We start from the raw sequence: 21669 nt of genomic DNA on the forward strand, positions 1-21669 counted from the left end.
AGTTCTGTTTCTAAATTGAGGGGAGATGGTCAGGTGGAGGTTGTTCCTATTGGCAGCTGGAAAATGTGGAACAAATAACCTACCACTAGAATTGTAATCCCAGTCCTAAGCATTATCGAAATGTACATGTGTAATGTGTTTCCAAATGATCTAATTTTACCAACCAAATTCACTCTCACCAAACTGCTGGGAAAAGAGGGGAGGGTGGAGGGAGAAGAATTTTGATGTTGGAATGTTAATGATTGAAGTGATTCCCTAAAATCCTACAAGTGATTTTCAGTAGTTAATGAAATACAGATTGAGATGAATGAAAAGAAACAGAAACCAGATAAAAATATATATCCATTTTCCCCCCAGCAAAGTAATATAATACAAACGATTCATTGTCTTACAAAGAACCTGTCAGCACTTTAAAAATAAAAATAATTGTCAACAGTCAAGACAAAAATAACATTTCTTTAGGTGTCTTAGGAAGCACATATATCTCTAAAAATGCCCTAAATCTGAAAAAAAAATTGGAAGGTCAGAAGAAAACAAATTAAAGATCAGTATTACTTCTATACATATATATATATTATAACTATTGTGTATATTACTTTTATACATATGTATATATTCTATATATGCTACTTGCACCATAAATGAATTACTTGTCCTCCAAAGCACCCTCCCCAATCTCTTTTCTGGTGAAGCCTGACTGACATGCCTGTTTGACTGCTTCACAGCTCGTTTATAGTGAACATATGAATGTCATAATGCAAAAGAAAACTACAGTATCACCAACAAAATTCTGTAGACTGGGTAAAGAATCAAATCGGTGTTCTGAATGCGTTTGGCTGTGGAGCAAACATATTTTTTCTCTCCAGAGATCATTGTGAATCATTTGAATGATGCTTTTATAAGTAGATTAAACAAAGAGATGCTCAGTATTATAGCATTCCATAAGAAATCTATTATTCGGTAATAATCGTTATAGTAGTAATTAGTTACAAAAGTCATGATGGACAGAGTTTCATACAAACAAATATTAAGTTACGTCCAATATCACATCTCATGATCAAAGAAGATTATTTAACTATTGAAACATGATGAGTTATGCTTTTTCATCCCTTTCTTTGGGAACCACATGAGCTTGTTCCTGAGTGGCAGTGTCAAAGTTGTCCTTGATATCATCATCTTCCTCATTCTCTGCTCTCAAGACATCTCTGGCTGTAGTTCCATCCTTCTTTACGTCTTCAGTCATCTCCTCATCTAGATTCTTTTTCCAATTTTTCTCATCGATACCTCCTTCCTCTTCATAATCATCTACCTCTGTGCCCTTCTCCTCCTCTTCTGGCCGGACATATTTTTCATACTCGTCGTACGAGCATGTTCCCTCGTAGACTTCGATCAATTTTTCTAACTTTTCTGCCGGAGTCAACCTTGAGTTATTCGATCTTGTACATCCTGGGCTTCCCTCTCTGGATCTGCTGCCACTCTTGACCCTGGCAATTTCCATTTCATTAGTGGGTTCCTCTATAGTCCCCAAACTACTGATGATGCTGCTCCTACGAGATCTGGCTTCAAGGTTTCCCATCCGAGAGTCCTCTTCGCCAGTCGGAGTCTGTGGTAGCGACGAATCAAAGCTCTCTGCGATACTGATGTCGTCAGCATCTTCTGAGGTGATCTGTACAATTGGTGTTCTAGTTCGTTGACTGTGTTTTGTTGAGGGTCTTGTCTGTGCTTCCACAGGGGTACGTGTCCTGTGTTTTCTCTGAAAGAAGAAAGGCAGGAATGTGAAAAATTGTTCCTTGGTAGAATGACAACAATAACAGGCAGAAAAATATGCAAAGTTGTTTCCCATCCCCCATCTATTCTTTGCAGTACTTTTCATTAGTCTCTTCTGCCAACAGGCAAAAGACCAGCTACGATCAAGGCATAACACTGACTTCAGATTGGAAACAAGATATCTAACCCTGATTGTAACAATAAATTATAAACAATACCTCAAACTCTGACAGATGTGGACTACTGTTGAACATATCTCTGTGGTTCTCTTGTTTAGCCTCCCATTCTTCATTCTTGGTTATTTTAGCTGCAATGTTGAAGCGAGTGCAGAGCCTGCGAACTTCATCCTTAATTTGCTGTACCATTTCCATGTCACCGGAAGAACTGACACCCTGAGCTTCAAGGGCTATAGCAAGTTGTCTGTAAATTGATTTTCAATAAAAGTGAGAAAAAAATCAGAGCTTTCTATATATACTTCTACTAGATTTCTTTCAAAGCAGTCAGTAAATATTTACAGCACATGGCCTATTATTTACAAATTACAAATTTAGTTTTGCAAGTAGCTACTAAGGGTATTGAAAAGTTGCTTCAATCTAATTTGGTGAGAATATATAGTTCACAGCAAGCAGTGAGATATATTTCTCAGTGAAGGAAATAAACATAAAATGCTTCCTGAAATTTCATTATTGAATGACCATCATATGATTTACTAGCATAATTTGGAGGCAACTAGTTATGACTTTGAAACATGAAAGATATCCCTCTTACTTTCTGACCACTGGATCCAGTTCAACCAGGAGTTTGTCCTGAAGGATTGTCGAGATCTCCTTTCCTTTGATACCGAGTCTTACTAGAGCACCGCATGCCTCTGCCCGTACCCCTGGCTGTGCCTCAAACCTTAAGGCCCACACAACAGCTTCAGTAATTCTGTTGTTAACTTCTCCGATCACACCGAGAGCTAAAATTAAAAAGGTTTGTAAATGTAGCAGCAATTTTGAAAACAGAATGAGATGAAAGGTAAAGACAGCCACTGATATTGAGAGTACCAAGTTGTTAGAATGATATACATTATTAGCCAACTGATGAAATAAACCCACTGTAAAAACAAATATTATACATCATTGCTTTGCTTTCACAGAAAAAGGGTAAAATTGCTCATCAAATACGATAACTGACTTGCATCAAGTCTGTTTCACTACAATTGCCAGCACCACCGCAATGATATCCTTCTTATATATAAAATTTGAGAGATGGTATTTATATCTCATGGAAACAATATCTTTCCTGTATTTGTGGCATCAACAGAATTTCAAATCATGGCAGTGCATACACCAAACATTTCAAACAGATAACTGCAGTTCACTAGAAAATGCATGCAATTAACATCATAATGTATCAATAAATATTCCAATATTCTACTTTGTATAGGACAAAAGAGATGAAATATATAATTCAGCCTAAATCTGTATTGATAAACATTTTGTTTCTATTACAGCTAAAGACCAACTAATAATATATGTTACCTTTCACTGCATGAGCTTTAACTTTCCAGTTATTGTCATATTGTGTCAAGAAAAGAAGTTTGTTGATAACTTTATCCTCTTTCAGTTCCAGTTTAGCAGCAGTGCTGGTGGCAGCTATTCTCACCGAGATGTAGGCATCATCAAAACATCTCAGGTATGCTGGGAGGAGACGGGCCGTCATAATACCTGATAAATCATGCAAACATAAAATCTTCATTCACACAACAGCTTTAATTAGATTTCTAAAAATGCAAATTAAGAAGACTGCCTCTGAAGAACATTCTGACAGGACTGAAATGTCAGGCCATCTTACTTGGCCAAGCAGAAATTAGACTACAGTATGTGCACTAGGCAGTGTCACATTAATGATTATGTAAACATTAATAGCATGCTAATATGGTACAGCAGTGGGTGTTAGACTACAGTATGTTCACTAGGCAGTGTCACATTAATGATTATGTAAACATTAAAAGCATGCTAATATGGTACAGCAGAGGACATTACCTTACATATGTCAATCCTCCATTTCCTTGAAAAGAATTGTCTCCTTTGTAAATACTTTTTCCAATTCCAATTTAATATCTAGAACTTACCACGACCATAAGACCAAATGGCAGAAACAAATGAGAATCCACTAAGCTAGTCATACTTTCCTTTGCATGTTCCTCAACCCTCCTCCATTGTATTTTTGCATGTACTTGCAGCATGCACCTAACATACACACCTGTAATTTACTGCATTTTAGTGTGGCGATACTTTAGATCTAGAATGAAGCAGCATTTCTGTAAACTATATTTGGAAGATTATGTTTGGAGAGTTCAATGACCAATATTATGGTCATCAACAATGATATTTAATGTCTCCCTCTCCCTTCACACATTTTACAGTGTAGCTGAGAGGTTATCTACTGTTATTATAAAACATTTTGTAAATCACACTAACAAATTTCTCCAAAATATCTCCCAAAATAAAAACATCTTACACATAGTATCCGAACATCTACTGTACTTGCAGCTCACCTAAATGGCCAATCTTGTAGAGCGAATCGATTTGATCTCTCTCATTTCCCTCAAGCAGTCTGTCTCGTAGATCATCGTGGACTTCTTTTCCGTGACCGGTCTTCCCCAGGGTCTGGGCTGCTATCATCCTCACCTCCTTGTGCCAGTCATTCCACATCAAATTGGTCAATTTGTGAGTAATATCCTGTACCAAGACAGACAACATCAAATTATATCTATTACTTCAGAGAGATCCCCATAACTGATCTGTTTGTGAGTAATATCCTGTACCAAGACAGACAACATCAAATTATATCTATTACTTCAGAGAGATCCCCATAACTGATCTGTTTGTGAGTAACATCCTGTACCAAGACAGACAACATCAAATTATATCTATTACTTCAGAGAGATCCCCATAACTGATCTGTTTGTGAGTAACATCCTGTACCAAGACAGACAACATCAAATTATATCTATTACTTCAGAGAGATCCCCATAACTGATCTGTTTGTGAGTAATATCCTGTACCAAGACAGACAACATCAAATTATATCTATTACTTCAGAGAGATCCCCATAACTGATCTGTTTGTGAGTAATATCCTGTACCAAGACAGACAACATCAAATTATATCTATTACTTCAGAGAGATCCCCATAACTGATCTGTTTGTGAGTAATATCCTGTACCAAGACAGACAACATCAAATTATATCTATTACTTCAGAGAGTTCCCCATAACTGATCTGTTTGTGAGTAATATCCTGTACCAAGACAGACAACATCAAATTATATCTATTACTTCAGAGAGATCCCCATAACTGATCTGTTTGTGAGTAATATCCTGTACCAAGACAGACAACATCAAATTATATCTATTACTTCAGAGAGATCCCCATAACTGATCTGTTTGTGAGTAATATCCTGTACCAAGACAGACAACATCAAATTATATCTATTACTTCAGAGAGATCCCCATAACTGATCTGTTTGTGAGTAATATCCTGTACCAAGACAGACAACATCAAATTATATCTATTACTTCAGAGAGATCCCCATAACTGATCTGTTTGTGAGTAATATCCTGTACCAAAGACAGACAACATCAAATTATATCTATTACTTCAGAGAGATCCCCATAACTGATCTGTTTGTGAGTAATATCCTGTACCAAGACAGACAACATCAAATTATATCTATTACTTCAGAGAGTTCCCCATAACTGATCTGTTTGTGAGTAATATCCTGTACCAAGACAGACAACATCAAATTATATCTATTACTTCAGAGAGATCCCCATAACTGATCTGTTTGTGAGTAATATCCTGTACCAAGACAGACAACATCAAATTATATCTATTACTTCAGAGAGATCCCCATAACTGATCTGTTTGTGAGTAATATCCTGTACCAAGACAGACAACATCAAATTATATCTATTACTTCAGAGAGATCCCCATAACTGATCTGTTTGTGAGTAATATCCTGTACCAAGACAGACAACATCAAATTATATCTATTACTTCAGAGAGATCCCCATAACTGATCTGTTTGTGAGTAACATCCTGTACCAAGACAGACAACATCAAATTATATCTATTACTTCAGAGAGATCCCCATAACTGATCTGTTTGTGAGTAACATCCTGTACCAAGACAGACAACATCAAATTATATCTATTACTTCAGAGAGATCCCCATAACTGATCTGTTTGTGAGTAATATCCTGTACCAAGACAGACAACATCAAATTATATCTATTACTTCAGAGAGATCCCCATAACTGATCTGTTTGTGAGTAATATCCTGTACCAAGACAGACAACATCAAATTATATCTATTACTTCAGAGAGATCCCCATAACTGATCTGTTTGTGAGTAATATCCTGTACCAAGACAGACAACATCAAATTATATCTATTACTTCAGAGAGTTCCCCATAACTGATCTGTTTGTGAGTAATATCCTGTACCAAGACAGACAACATCAAATTATATCTATTACTTCAGAGAGTTCCCCATAACTGATCTGTTTGTGAGTAATATCCTGTACCAAGACAGACAACATCAAATTATATCTATTACTTCAGAGAGATCCCCATAACTGATCTGTTTGTGAGTAATATCCTGTACCAAGACAGACAACATCAAATTATATCTATTACTTCAGAGAGATCCCCATAACTGATCTGTCACTGAAGTAAACGTTTCTGAAGTGCTGTTTATGACTAATAGTTATCTTTGTCGAAGATTCTGAAAGAGAATTTAATGAGTTGAGAATTCTTAAACTATGCCGTAGACAGTTCATACGGCTCTGGGTCTTGATATACATGATTTGTACTCTTTAGGCCTCTTTACACAATATGTTGCATGACAACATAAGATGAACTTACAAAGATGCACTGGGTGATTGGCATATTCAAGGTTCCACTTTTGCTGTTTGCACCAAACAAAAATGTATGCTTTGGAAAACACAAGTTAAAGTGCATAAACAGTTAGTTTGAATTGAAACTTCCCATCACCATTTTCAGAAATTTCAATAATTAATAATATACTTGTTTTATAGGGTTTTAGTCTCATGGTGACCCGGTGCTTCTACCGATAATGCCCACAGCACTAAATTCATTGCAACAGCTTGTCAAGTTTCCCATAACTAGGCAGGACCGATATAACAGCGCCCTCTATTAATTTTGTTCACAGTTAGGGAGCCCATTCAATAGAGATCACAGTACCTTATTGACAACTCCATGAAGTCTCGGTAGAACCTTGCAGGCCACAATTCGCCTTCTCCAACTGGTGCTGTTCAGCTGTTCTGCTACCATTGAGTGTACAATGGAAGAGTTCTGGCTCAGCTTAGAGAGATGTGTCACACATTGCTCATGTTTGACAATGTCCTCACTGCTGAACAGTTGGTTGACCAGCTCACCAACCACGTAAGAATCACAGACTCCGGCATGAGCCAAGCACTGGGCAGCAGCCCATCGTTCTGGCGGTGTACCCGTTCTGATGATGTTGTTCAGCAGGGCCTTGGCCTATTCAGAATTGTAAGACAAAAATATGATAACTAATCATAAGTAATCATGCAGTAAGTGTCAAACAATGCATTTCACCTTGATTTGAATGTTTAATATTATCATCATGTGAATTAATCTGAACTGATGTATAAAGAAGTTTAAATTTACACATTTCTCTTGTCTGCAAACAGTTGGCTTTAAAGAATACAATTTTGTTAACCTATCAACCTTCTTAACTCCTCACTACTTTTCAAATTTTCAACCTTCTCGACATTGGTATTCATAAATCGAATATAAAACAGGGTCCTTTATGATCAAAGCAACAACAGACAGATAGACTGACTGACAGATATGCATTTTCCGCAGGTAGTCTTCTCAATTGAGAAGAGTAAGACCAGTATCTCAAAATAAAACCCATAATAGCAAGAATGATTGCTTATCTGCATATATATTTGTTTATTAACATATTACCTCATTTGTTTATTAACATTAAGCAAGAATGATTGTTAATCTTCCTATGCATTTGTTTATTAACATAGGTAGCAAGAATGATTGTTAATCTTCCTATGCATTTGTTTATTAACATTAAGCAAGAATGATTGTTAATCTTCCTATGCATTTGTTTATAAACATTAAGCAAGAATGATTGTTAATCTTCCTATGCATTTGTTTATTAACATTAAGCAAGAATGATTGTTAATCTTCCTATGCATTTGTTTATTAACATTAAGCAAGAATGATTGTTAATCTTCCTATGCATTTGTTTATTAACATTAAGCAAGAATGATTGTTAATCTTCCTATGCATTTGTTTATTAACATAGGTAGCAAGAATGATTGTTAATCTTCCTATGCATTTGTTTATTAACATAGGTAGCAAGAATGATTGTTAATCTTCCTATGCATTTGTTTATTAACATAGGTAGCAAGAATGATTGTTAATCTTCCTATGCATTTGTTTATTAACATAGGTAGCAAGAATGATTGTTAATCTTCCTATGCATTTGTTTATTAACATAGGTAGCAAGAATGATTGTTAATCTTCCTATGCATTTGTTTATAAACATTAAGCAAGAATGATTGTTAATCTTCCTATGCATTTGTTTATAAACATTAAGCAAGAATGATTGTTAATCTTCCTATGCATTTGTTTATTAACATTAAGCAAGAATGATTGTTAATCTTCCTATGCATTTGTTTATAAACATTAAGCAAGAATGATTGTTAATCTTCCTATGCATTTGTTTATAAACATTAAGCAAGAATGATTGTTAATCTTCCTATGCATTTGTTTATTAACATTAAGCAAGAATGATTGTTAATCTTCCTATGCATTTGTTTATTAACATTAAGCAAGAATGATTGTTAATCTTCCTATGCATTTGTTTATAAACATTAAGCAAGAATGATTGTTAATCTTCCTATGCATTTGTTTATTAACATTAAGCAAGAATGATTGTTAATCTTCCTATGCATTTGTTTATTAACATTAAGCAAGAATGATTGTTAATCTTCCTATGCATTTGTTTATAAACATTAAGCAAGAATGATTGTTAATCTTCCTATGCATTTGTTTATTAACATTAAGCAAGAATGATTGTTAATCTTCCTATGCATTTGTTTATAAACATTAAGCAAGAATGATTGTTAATCTTCCTATGCATTTGTTTATAAACATTAAGCAAGAATGATTGTTAATCTTCCTATGCATTTGTTTATTAACATTAAGCAAGAATGATTGTTAATCTTCCTATGCATTTGTTTATTAACATTAAGCAAGAATGATTGTTAATCTTCCTATGCATTTGTTTATAAACATTAAGCAAGAATGATTGTTAATCTTCCTATGCATTTGTTTATTAACATTAAGCAAGAATGATTGTTAATCTTCCTATGCATTTGTTTATAAACATTAAGCAAGAATGATTGTTAATCTTCCTATGCATTTGTTTATAAACATTAAGCAAGAATGATTGTTAATCTTCCTATGCATTTGTTTATTAACATTAAGCAAGAATGATTGTTAATCTTCCTATGCATTTGTTTATAAACATTAAGCAAGAATGATTGTTAATCTTCCTATGCATTTGTTTATAAACATTAAGCAAGAATGATTGTTAATCTTCCTATGCATTTGTTTATTAACATTAAGCAAGAATGATTGTTAATCTTCCTATGCATTTGTTTATAAACATTAAGCAAGAATGATTGTTAATCTTCCTATGCATTTGTTTATAAACATTAAGCAAGAATGATTGTTAATCTTCCTATGCATTTGTTTATAAACATTAAGCAAGAATGATTGTTAATCTTCCTATGCATTTGTTTATAAACATTAAGCAAGAATGATTGTTAATCTTCCTATGCATTTGTTTATTAACATTAAGCAAGAATGATTGTTAATCTTCCTATGCATTTGTTTATTAACATTAAGCAAGAATGATTGTTAATCTTCCTATGCATTTGTTTATAAACATTAAGCAAGAATGATTGTTAATCTTCCTATGCATTTGTTTATAAACATTAAGCAAGAATGATTGTTAATCTTCCTATGCATTTGTTTATTAACATTAAGCAAGAATGATTGTTAATCTTCCTATGCATTTGTTTATTAACATTAAGCAAGAATGATTGTTAATCTTCCTATGCATTTGTTTATTAACATTAAGCAAGAATGATTGTTAATCTTCCTATGCATTTGTTTATTAACATTAAGCAAGAATGATTGTTAATCTTCCTATGCATTTGTTTATTAACATTAAGCAAGAATGATTGTTAATCTTCCTATGCATTTGTTTATTAACATTAAGCAAGAATGATTGTTAATCTTCCTATGCATTTGTTTATTAACATTAAGCAAGAATGATTGTTAATCTTCCTATGCATTTGTTTATTAACATTAAGCAAGAATGATTGTTAATCTTCCTATGCATTTGTTTATTAACATTAAGCAAGAATGATTGTTAATCTTCCTATGCATTTGTTTATTAACATAGGTAGCAAGAATGATTGTTAATCTTCCTATGCATTTGTTTATTAACATAGGTAGCAAGAATGATTGTTAATCTTCCTATGCATTTGTTTATTAACATAGGTAGCAAGAATGATTGTTAATCTTCCTATGCATTTGTTTATTAACATAGGTAGCAAGAATGATTGTTAATCTTCCTATGCACTTGTTTATTTATATAGGTGCAAGACAATTGTGTTACATCTTGCCAGTAGCTGGTTAGTAGAAATTAAAATTCAGTTCACATTGTGAAAACACAAGGTGGGAAAAGGTGGTGTTTGGGAATGGTGGTGGGTGGGAGAGGATTTGCTATATATTGTTTAAAAGTAAAGTCTGTTTAAAAAGAATATTTGACAAAATACACAAAATAAAGCTAACAAGGCAAACTTATGAGTTTTCCTATGAGGCTCTCATCACCTTTTTCCAGACTCAGAGAAAGTAGGTCTGGCTGAACTTAACATCATGATGAATGAAACCTAACTTCTGCATTAACATTCAAGACTACATTGTATTATTGTTGTGCAAGCAATGCCAAACTATGTGCAGTTAACTAAATTAAATTAAAAAACTTTGTGTGGTTCTCAATCTATTGCAAGTGAGTTATACTACGTACTCATTGACACTTTCATTGTCCCTGAGTGACTGTGGTAGTAGTTACTACTAACGATACTCACAGACACTTTCATTTGTCCTTGATTGACTGTGGTAGTAATTACTTCTAACTATACTAACGGACACTTTCATTGTCCCTGAGTGACTGTGGTAGTAATTACTACTAACAATACTCACAGACACTTTCATCGTCCCATTTCAGAAAAAAAAAATATGTATCTTCTTTCTAATTTAAAAATCTTCACCTGGTAAATTTTGAAATCCATTCTTCAATAACATTTTAAATATTATCTTGCTCCAATTTGTTACAAGTTATTACTAAGATAACATAACTGCAGAGGATACAAAATCGTTTTTTTTCGTGATTTTTGTTCCTGTAACAGAGAGTGGTTTGGCCTATAAATTTACAAAACCTTCTCTTTCTACAAGTTGTTTACAATACATAACACAAAAGGATACCAGATGGTGTGTAGTACTTGTTTCCCTTCTTCTGCTTATTTGTCTGTTAAATGGAGTGATTTGATATTTACATTATCACAGAAGAAAGATTGATCCCCCATAAGGTCTGTTCACTGTTTCATGAGTTTTCACAAACTAGTTGCAACCGAGTGAAAGTTTTGTGCAGGTGCAGAAAATTATAAGATGTGACATCCTTCACTTACCATGTCATTGGAGGGCTTCAATGAAATATCAAGTAAAAAGGATAAAAATTATTGCAAGAAAAATGAACAAAATACTCAAATGTGCTCATGTTAACAGACAGAGCCAATAACTTTAAGGTATACTTTTCACCTTGATTTTGATACAAGTATTTCAACAAACTTTAGTTTACATTTCATAGCTTCTGTGAATTATTTGTCACAATTATTCTCTATTATGTTTTAATACAGTACAGGTCCAGTTCTAGAATTGAAACTGAGCCATCAGTTCATCAGGAATTGACCCCAACCTTGTACAATGACCTGTTTGTGTGGTCACTTTCATAAGCCAGAATCCCAATCGTTAACACTCAATGATGGATGATGATAAAATCAGAAAGAACCGGAAAGATTTCGGCAACAGAAAATTCATCATTGGGACTTACTTATCAAGTGACAAAAACATGGCTGACATGCAATTCATTTGGCAACATTTGGTTATCAGAGTTTCAGAGTTTTTCTCTCTTCCTTGAAGGTAAGTTCATCCTGTGAGGCTCTTTATCCTCCAGTAATTTATCTTGAATTTCCTTTTCAGATCATTGGGGGTAGAGAAGGAGGTCAACTTAAGCCCAAGGATCAGGAGATTTGGAACAGCGAGCTGTCAACATGTGGAGTCAGTAATAACAGGAAATGGAACTGTAAAAAGTTCAAAATGATTATTGTCTCACTTGGACAGTGTCATACATCTAATAGCATGAGTTCTATGGATTATGAGGGCTAGATGGAAAACAGACCCCAAGCAAGGCCACATAACTAGCATAAAGAAGATGGGGAGAGTACCCAATATATATTAATAATTTGTAACTCACCTCTTCATTAGGCCTGCTTAACGTATAGAGTGTAATGGCAGCCGTGACTCTGACTCTGTGACTGGAGTCATGCAGGGCGCCCTCAATGGATTTAACAAGCGTCTCGGGTAAAATTCCCTGCGAATCGTTTGCAGTCTGATCAGATCTCTGTCTTCGAAATCTTGAAATTGTGTCTGCACAGGGAACAGAAAAATTTTGAGGAATTAAAAGAAATGTACAATGAAAGACATTGCACAGACCTTGCAGACAGCTTGATAAATAATCATATACATAATATTATCATATATTATAAATAGATATAGAAGCATATTTGCACTGTAGAAATAAACTGACAGGAAACCGATGAAAAATATTTAAATTCATTGAATTAGTTATTTACTAATGTTCATCCAATAGATTGATTTGGATGCCCGCTTGATACAGAAGAAGACAAAATAGTCACATCACCATGAACTGATATGGTCTGATAGGACGTTATGATAGGATTTAGGGTGAGTGTACCTTTTATAAGGTCACCTAGCTCTGGAGTAGGGCATCGGGTGGATTAACATACGTACAGGGATACTGGGCCCTGAAGCAGGGCAGTAGGTGGATTAACATACCTTTTATAGGGATAGCGGTCTCTGGAGCAGGACAGTAGGTGGATAACATACCTTTTATAGGGATACCCGGCTCTGGGGCAGGGCAGTAGGTGTATTAACATACCTTTTATAGGGATACCGGGCTCTAGAGCAGGGCAGTAGGTGGAAAACATACCTTTTATAGGGATAGCAGTCTCTGGAGCAGGGCGGTAGGTGGATTAACATACCTTTTATAGGGATACCAGGCTCTGGGGCAGGGCAGTAGGTGGGTTAACATACCTTTTATAGGGATACCGGGCTCTGGGGCAGGACAGTAGGTGTATTAACATACCTTTTAGAGGGATACCAGGCTCTGGAGCAGGGCGGTAGGTGGATTAACATACCTTTTATAGGGATACCAGGCTCTGGAGCAGGGTGGTAGGTGTATTAACATACCTTTTATAGGGATACCAGGCTCTGGAGCAGGGCAGTAGGTGGATTAACATACCTTTTAGAGGGATACCCGGCTCTGGAGCAGGGCGGTAGGTGTATTAACATACCTTTTATAGGGATAGCGGTCTCTGGAGCAGGACAGTAGGTGGATAACATACCTTTTATAGGGATACCCGGCTCTGGGGCAGGGCAGTAGGTGTATTAACATACCTTTTATAGGGATACCGGGCTCTGGAGCAGGGCAGTAGGTGGATAACATACCTTTTATAGGGATACCAGGCTCTGGAGCAGGACAGTAGGTGTATTAACATACCTTTTATAGGGATACCAGGCTCTGGGGCAGGGCAGTAGGTGGATTAAAATACCTTTTATAGGGATACCAGGCTCTGGAGCAGGACAGTAGGTGTATTAACATACCTTTTATAGGGATACCCGGCTCTGGAGCAGGGCGGTAGGTGTATTAACATACCTTAGGGATACCAGGCTCTGGAGCAGTGTGGTAGGTGTATTAACATACCTTTTTACAGGGATACCAGGCTCTGGAGCAGGGCAGTAGGTGGATTAACATATCTTTTACAGGGATACCGGGCTCTGGAACAGGGCGGTAGGTGTATTTACATACCTTTTACAGGGATACCGGGCTCTGGGGCAGGGCGGTAGGTTGATGCTCTGGCTATGGTAGCCACTGCCTGTAGCCTCACATGTTCATTCAAATCTTTTAAGTCCCTTTCCAAGTCCTCTACCGAGCTGTCGTACCATTTGTTACTCAGGTTCCACTTGCTTCTCCATTCGTCAACTATAGAACAAAGGGTCAGTTATATCATTGAGAAAATCCACACATGCAGACAACACAATATAATACAACACAACAAAATGCAATGCAAGACAATAAAATGCAATGCAATACAATAAAATGCAATGCATTATAATGCAATACAATGCAAATACAATATAATCAAATACAATACAGTAGAAGACAATAAAAGACAATACAATGTATTACACAACACAATAAAATGCAATGCATTATAATGCAATACAATACAGTAGAATACAATACAATAAAATGCAATGCATTACAACACAATACAATGCATTACAACACAATAAAATGCAATAAAATGAGATGCAATACAATACAATACAATATATATAAGATAGTGTAATGTTAATCATGGGCCAATTGAAACTTAATTGGCTGCTTCCACAGTATTTTTTAAGGCATTAATAAAGTAATCACAAATACTCTACATTCATTCACTAAGTGTACATATATAGTAAGAACAGGAGCCATTCTCAAGGAAGAAGTTGCTGCTATTAATTTGAAGGGGTACATAATTCATTGGTTAATTTCAATTTCTTTGTTCTTTCCTATTGATTCCAGTGCAGGATAATATTTGCTTACACACAGATTTTACGACCTCCAATAGATGCTTACCTAATCTTACCAGCGCTGGATTCTCTCTGTGGTTTCTAAGGGTGGATGGGGAAGGTTCTCTGTGGGCCTCTGGGTCGTAACCAGCTTCATGGACGCTCATGACTTCTTCCTACAAAAAGATATGATTAAAGGTAACAACGTGTGTCTCTTTGTTTTATCGTTTATGTTTTATTTAATGATATGACATGATCTCTTTGTATTTAATACTGTACATATTTGTATTTCAGGTCAGAATGCACTTAAACTGGGTTAATGAGAGATTAATTCATGAATGAGATTCCATATCTCAAACATTTCATCACTCAGACACTTTTCATAATATAAATATTACTCCTTATGCAAAATTGGAACAACGTAACTAAAGAGAAAAAAAGGATTTGACTTCCCTGCACTTCATTGTTTGAAGTTAACTAGTAAAGCTAATTAAAAACATTGTTATTGAAGCACTAATATGGAATTATTACCAAAGATTTATCTCTGTTTTACATGCTCCTTCAAGGACTAAATGGTTTCACTAATTACTCACTGATGAGAAGTCATCTGTAAAAAATTTGAAGGAAGGTGTCTCTCTTCCTTTTGATCACTTGTAATTTTATTTTTCAAAAAAATAAAATCAGTATTATCCATAAAATTGCAAACTAAATGCAAAGTCAAAAGTATATTTTTCACAGAGTGAATAATAAATCTATGTAGGAAAGTTCTACTATCATATTAATGTTAGAGGGGCCTGTCATTTTGAGAGTAGGATCTTATTCAAAGGTGAACTGAGATGAAAACAGACTAAAGGACACATTTAAAGACGGACAAACATCTACAAATTGGAACATTGAACAACACAAAGAGTAAAATTGGACAGAATGAAGGGCAGTGTGACGAGAGGAAGCCAGAGGTGAAAGGACTGCATGAGAGGGTAATAGTGATGTGAGAGTATTAATTAGTCCGACCACCATATATCTGTTTGGAAATCAAAGTCAGTTTTGGTGGTGGTTCAGTGGAGGACTAGTTGTTTACATCAAATGCTAATATCCCAAAGAGGTAAAAAATGAGAAGTTACTATTGCCCACTCTCACTCTAAAGATAACTGATATAAAACAATAAGTGGTAGGCCTACAATATGATCCAACCAGGAGGGAGTTTTACTGGTCCAAAGCTGGTGTTTTCTATTCACCAAATCTACACATCTCCCATATAGTGTAAATATTCATCATTCTGTGTTATTTGTTGGACTACATTTTCTCTAACAACCAAATTTGCTGTTCGGACTACCAAGACCTGGTTATCTTAGGACAACCATGAAATGAAAAAATCTTGAAAATTGGACATGTAACAGTCTAAGGATGACATACTTGTATAGCTTCTGGTAATTTACTCCACTTGGAATGACCTTTCTGAATGACCTCAGCTTTCTTGCTACTAGAGTTCTCCCTTTTGCGCTTCTTCTTCTTCTGTTTACCTTTTCGGCTGTTTGCTTCCTCGTGCCAGTTATCCGGGTCAATTGGATAACTTTGCTGATTGTGAGTCTGATATAAATTACCTGAACTCATCAAAATTTGTGACTTATTGGACCTGAATAATTGTTCAGCACCTATGAATAAGAAAAAGGACACATTTGATATCTTTCTTTATATGTCAGATACGAAAATCTTTTAATTCTTTTTCCATCAACATATATATATTTTTTTCAAAGAAAGAAATATAGTTGTATATGATCTGTCAACTGTAGTTACACATGCCTTAAGTACATACGATTCGCATAAGCATACGATTCGCATCTGTGTGATGCTAACACGGTATACCTGCTTGGATAACTTCAATTATTTACAGTATATCAATGGGTTAACTGACTAGCCTATTTACATGTGTAATACAGGCATGGATTAAGGTGCAAGGTTTTCATTTCCTTCATTTACATGGATTTCCCTAATACATTGGTTAATTAATACCCACATGGGACTTACTGTACCTGAATGGGATTACCTAGTACATTGGTTATTACCCACATGGGACTTACTGTACCTGAATGGGATTACCTAGTACATTGGTTAATACCCACATGGGACTTACTGTACCTGAATGGGATTACCTAGTACATTGGTTATTACCCACATGGGACTTACTGTACCTGAATGGGATTACCTAGTACATTGCTTAATACCCACATGGGACTTACTGTACATGAATGGGATTACCTAGTACATTGGTTAATACCGACATGGGACTTACTGTACCTGAATGGGTTTACCTAGTACATTGGTTAATACCCACATGGGACTTACTGTACATGAATGGGATTACCTAGTACATTGGTTAATACCCACATGGGACTTACTGTACCTAAATGTGATTACCTAGTACATTGGTTAATACCCAGATGGGACTTACTGTACCTGGATGGGTTTACCTAGTACATTGATTAATTCCCACATAGGAGTTACTGTATCTGAATGGGATTACCTAGTACATTGGTTAATACCCACATGGGACTTACTGTACCTGAATGGGTTTACCTCCATTGGTCACATCTATTGCTGTACCAACAATGAGCACCTGGATTTAAATAATTTGATTACCCATGGTTTAGCAATCAGTAAAATGCTAAATGCGTATCTAACACATTAAATAGCCTGATAATTTTTCCTTAGCAGAAACACTTAGAACTGAAAATACCTGAAAGCCATTCCTGTTCAAACTGATTATGAGTATCAAACATCTTGTCTCCAACTGCAGGATTCATTACATCCCGGAGAGTGGGAGGAGGCTTTGCTTTCCGACGATAAATCTTAACATCTTTAGCGGTTGTATTGATAGCACCTGCCAAGCAAAAAAAAAAGTAAGAAGAATGATTGGTGCACAAAATATAAAATATAATGCCAGCTTATCATCCCTTGAACTTCTTGAAAATACCTGTTGTGGTTAGTTAATTCAAACAAAATGTCAACATCTCCTATTTCTTTCAAATACTTTGTTCTTGGATTTAATTTTCCATTGTCATGATCATCATATGAAAGCAACAAATTTACAAGAAATATATTTTCAACAGTGATATTCAATCTAGACATGCAGTTTGAGATTCAATATTAATGCACACTGCATAGAAATTACAGATATCATTGTGTGATATTTCAGGTTACATCTAGATACCATGAGCAACCCAACCCCTCCCCCCCCCCCCCGCCTTGAACACCAAACCACATCAATAAAGCTCTACATTATTTTGTTTAAATTACATACTCAGAATAACATACCTGCTGCTTCCCTTTGGGATTCCCTCTGAGCTTTCCTCAGTCCAAATGGCAAGCGATAGAAAGAAACCAAGGGCTCGCTGTTTCTAGTTTCCAATTTCCCCGCATCCACTTCTGTCTCCTTCATGGAACTTGATATTCTTTTCCAACTTCCATTAAGCTGCATGGGAGGTGTCATGCTATCTCTCTCACCTAACCCTAAATCACTCACACTAGCATCGTCCCTTATCAAGGTATCGATAGGACCAGACGGGACCCCATGGACGTCCCCTAAAATTCTATCAAGCCTATCCTTCTGAGGACCCTCACATGTCTTTTCGCTCACAATCCAACGAGCGGTATTCTTACTCAGTTTCATCAGCAGCATGCTGTCCCATGTTCGAGAAGGGGACAGTCCAACTTCCATCTCTCTTTCTGCAATACTGTGATCGCTCCATTGACTTTCCAGAAGGTTCTCTGTCAGAAACACAGGTTCTTTGTTCTTCAGCTCAACATTTTCAGTACCGGCCAAGACTAATTCCTCTTGGTTCTCTCTGTTGAGTCTGAACTTGGGTACTTTCAACGGTGTAAGTTTATGCTCTGATATTTTATGTATGTTACATGGTAAATGTTTTTTCTCAAATCCCCTGGCATGAAATTTTTCCACCGAATCAGTGAGGGTCTTTTTCTTCTTCTTTTGAGTCTTTTTGAAGCTGAAGACTTCTTTTAAGTCGCTTCTGTCGTAAGGCAAGGAATGTGATGCATGAGTTCTGACTACATCTTCACTGAATACCAGATCTTCACTGATCCTCTTGAAGTAATTAGCATTATATTTCTCTTCATTTCTCAGAAATGTTTCCAATGGTAAACCTACACTAATTTGAGGCTGATGGCTAGATGAAACTTTACCATGATCGGCACCGATCTGGGGCACTTTAACTCGATCAGCACATGGAAATAAGGTAGGTCTCCCAATCTGACTTATGTCCATGGTCACCTGAAAAGGGGTTGAGACAAAAAAAAACTTATAGAATTTCCAAATTTATTCATTGGCCTAGGGCATAGCTTCAATGTTTCTTTAGAATTTAACTGCCATTCTTGAAGTCAAAGTTGACATTAATGTTATGTACAATGAGCATCATTTTGTTTTGGGAAAACAAATATAATACAGGGCCTAACTTTAGAATCCGTACCATATGAATGGGAAAGCTTACTTCGAATCGGCAGAATAACAACTGTATAATCGGGTTAGGATTAGGAGATAGAAGAACGGGAGGTGGAGATAGGGAGTGATTACATGAATGTGGGAGAGAGATAGTAAGTGGGATATGGATTAACAGAAATAGTCAAATGGTACCGAGTCTAGATTAGTACCTCATACAGCACAAATTCACATAACCTATAAACAATGTTTTATAGCAGCTTTAACTGAGCCCAAGACTAGGCCTATACCGACTTGAACGATACAAACAAAAAGCCAGGCTTAGTATAGCCGAAGTCTAAATTAATTTTAACATGGAAGACCACTGACATTTACGCTAAGCTGATGTTCCAGAATCTTGGGACAGACCTGAATTTCATGGACCTTCCCTGGATTCAAGGTCTCCCTGACATTGTCCCTGGATTGTCCATGACATTCCCAATTCTTTAAAATGGCCCAGAACTATGTACATGACTTGTAGTAAAGAAAAGGGGCTGCTTCTAGCAAATGTATTACAGAAACATGATTTGATTTGATTTGATTTTTATTCGCACTCAGATTGTTCAAAATACAAATATACAAAATATAAAATACAACTATTACAAAGACAAAGTAGACAAAGAGGACGGAAAAGAATAGAACAAAAAGAGTAACAGGAGCTAAACCCATTAGGCTGACTGAACGTCGGCCCATTTCCAATGGGGCCCTATAGACGAAAAATTGCACAAAGAATGGAAAAGACTAGGGAACCAATAAATAAGACACAAAAAAAAGAAGAAGATATTGCACAAAAAAACAGAAAAGTGCCTCCCTCTCCCCCCACCCCCAAAATTACATGAGATGCTTCCTTAACTCAGCTCTAAAAAGATGAGAAGACTTAATGGATTTGATATTGTTTGGAAGAGCATTCCAATCCTGAATTGCCGTGAAGTAGAAAGTAGAGCTAACACCACCCTTAGAATCAACAACATAGAAATTGTGATGTCTTGAACGAGTCCCCTGGTTATGAATGACAGAGGTTTTGGTGAAATTGGTGGTGAGGTAAGGAGAACTACAGTTGTTAAGGCCATTTGACCATCATTTTTTGAAACACCAACAAACATTTGAGATCTCAATATCCCACCCATGCCTTAAAAACCGCATGTGCAAATACTACCCTTGATTGAAGTCAACATGTCCCGGAGTTATTGAAAAAATACTGCCACCTCAAGTTACGCTATAGTTGTACGCTGCGTAGGCCTAACTACAAGTAGTATGTTAAACGCCTGCTCAAACTCAAAGCGATAGCCGCTCGGGTCTCGCATCGCTTACTGCGTAGGCCTAGCCTAGCCGTTATTGTTACTATTGTTAGTAACAGAAAGAGTATGACTAAGTAACGTAACACTACGTACAGCAGCAAGGTTGATTATTTTGTATTTTTTACAGCAGGCTACAGGCAGTACTCACCAAGAAAAGATTCTAATGATTGGTGACGAGGGAGGTAGCCCTAAGATTACTTATTGAAAAGAATGCTTGACATCTATAATTATAGTATTATGAACCATCGTTAAATTGTCCCACTCAGGAACAAAATGTTACCGCTGTATCATCTCGCTTGGTCCGTTCCTAGGCAGCAGCAGAAAAGTGCACATTAAAAGATGGCGCACTTCTGATTTTTTTTTCGACCGTGATTTTAAACATACATCTAAGAATTTGAGATATTATGTAGGTCGGGGGGGGGGGGGGGGGGAAGTGATTGGGATATTCCCAAATTAATGTTTCGTAGCAACGAATATAAAAATCTGGTAGTTGTGTAGCAGTTAAATGCATTCTGAGGTGTTTAGATTTTTTTAGCAAATTCCTCTTACTTCTCCCCCACCTTTCAGAGCTATAGTATTTCTTGCAAGGATTATATTAATAGTGAATTCCCACTATATAGGCAATTGATCCCTCAATAGGAAATCAACATGCTAATGGATTTATGAAATAAGAATGCAAAGAGTACCATTGGTAAAAAAAAGATGTGATGACAATGTTTTTGATCTAGTTTCCCTTCCTTTTCTTACTTTGATATCAATAGCATGTGCAAATCTTTCTAAGGGATTAAAGGCCTGCCTGCCTTATTGCAAAATACTCAGTGATTTTTAAATGCCAAGTTCTCAATGTACCGTCTATACTCACATTCTTTTTCTTATATTCTTGCTAGTAACTCACTTAAGTCATTTTTCTTTTCCTTTTCTTTAAGGTCGATTTTGATTTTCTAGTGTCTGTATGTGTGCATGTGTCAATTTATGCATACATTTATATACATGAATGAATGTATGACTATATACAAAATAAACCAAAGAAATGAAATGATTTAAATCCATCACAATTATTAACTGTTAG

At 35.9% G+C, this 21669-nt stretch overlaps 1 protein-coding gene across 3 annotated transcripts; it reads right to left on the minus strand.

Moving 5' to 3' along the window:
• Positions 1–352: 352 nt before the first annotated feature.
• LOC139968112 (HEAT repeat-containing protein 4-like) lies at positions 353–21558 on the minus strand. Of its 3 annotated transcripts, none has more exons than XM_071972486.1 (14): positions 20749–21558; positions 18126–19098; positions 17548–17691; positions 16227–16465; positions 14881–14989; positions 14065–14238; positions 12430–12602; positions 11585–11599; positions 7020–7319; positions 4310–4493; positions 3291–3476; positions 2536–2725; positions 1986–2187; positions 353–1753 (listed from the first exon to the last, which is right to left on the minus strand). In XM_071972486.1, the coding sequence occupies exons 2-14, from the start codon at positions 19090–19092 to the stop codon at positions 1094–1096; spliced, it is 3543 nt and encodes a 1180-aa protein (XP_071828587.1). In that variant the 5' UTR covers positions 19093–19098; positions 20749–21558; the 3' UTR covers positions 353–1093. The 3 variants fall into 3 exon arrangements, with proteins under 3 accessions (XP_071828587.1, XP_071828589.1, XP_071828590.1); XM_071972488.1 differs by lacking the exon at positions 20749–21558 and adding an exon at positions 20459–20740; XM_071972489.1 differs by lacking the exon at positions 11585–11599.
• Positions 21559–21669: the final 111 nt, after the last annotated feature.

The sequence above is a fragment of the Apostichopus japonicus genome, chromosome 5 (assembly GCF_037975245.1).
Source record: "Apostichopus japonicus isolate 1M-3 chromosome 5, ASM3797524v1, whole genome shotgun sequence".
Classification (NCBI taxonomy): domain Eukaryota; kingdom Metazoa; phylum Echinodermata; class Holothuroidea; order Aspidochirotida; family Stichopodidae; genus Apostichopus; species Apostichopus japonicus.

What these genes read in the sequence shown, in the direction of transcription:
- LOC139968112 (XM_071972486.1), bottom strand. Translation starts at nt 19,092, where the DNA reads ATGGACATAAGTCAGATTGGGAGACCTACCTTATTTCCATGTGCTGAT. An exon ending in AATTACCAGAAGCTATACAA is followed by an intron (nt 14,990 to 16,226) that starts GTATGTCATCCT and finishes ATCTTTTTGTAG; the next exon opens with GAAGAAGTCATGAGCGTCCA. An exon ending in GCCCGGTATCCCTGTAAAAG is followed by an intron (nt 12,603 to 14,064) that starts GTATGTAAATAC and finishes TTCCCTGTGCAG; the next exon opens with ACACAATTTCAAGATTTCGA.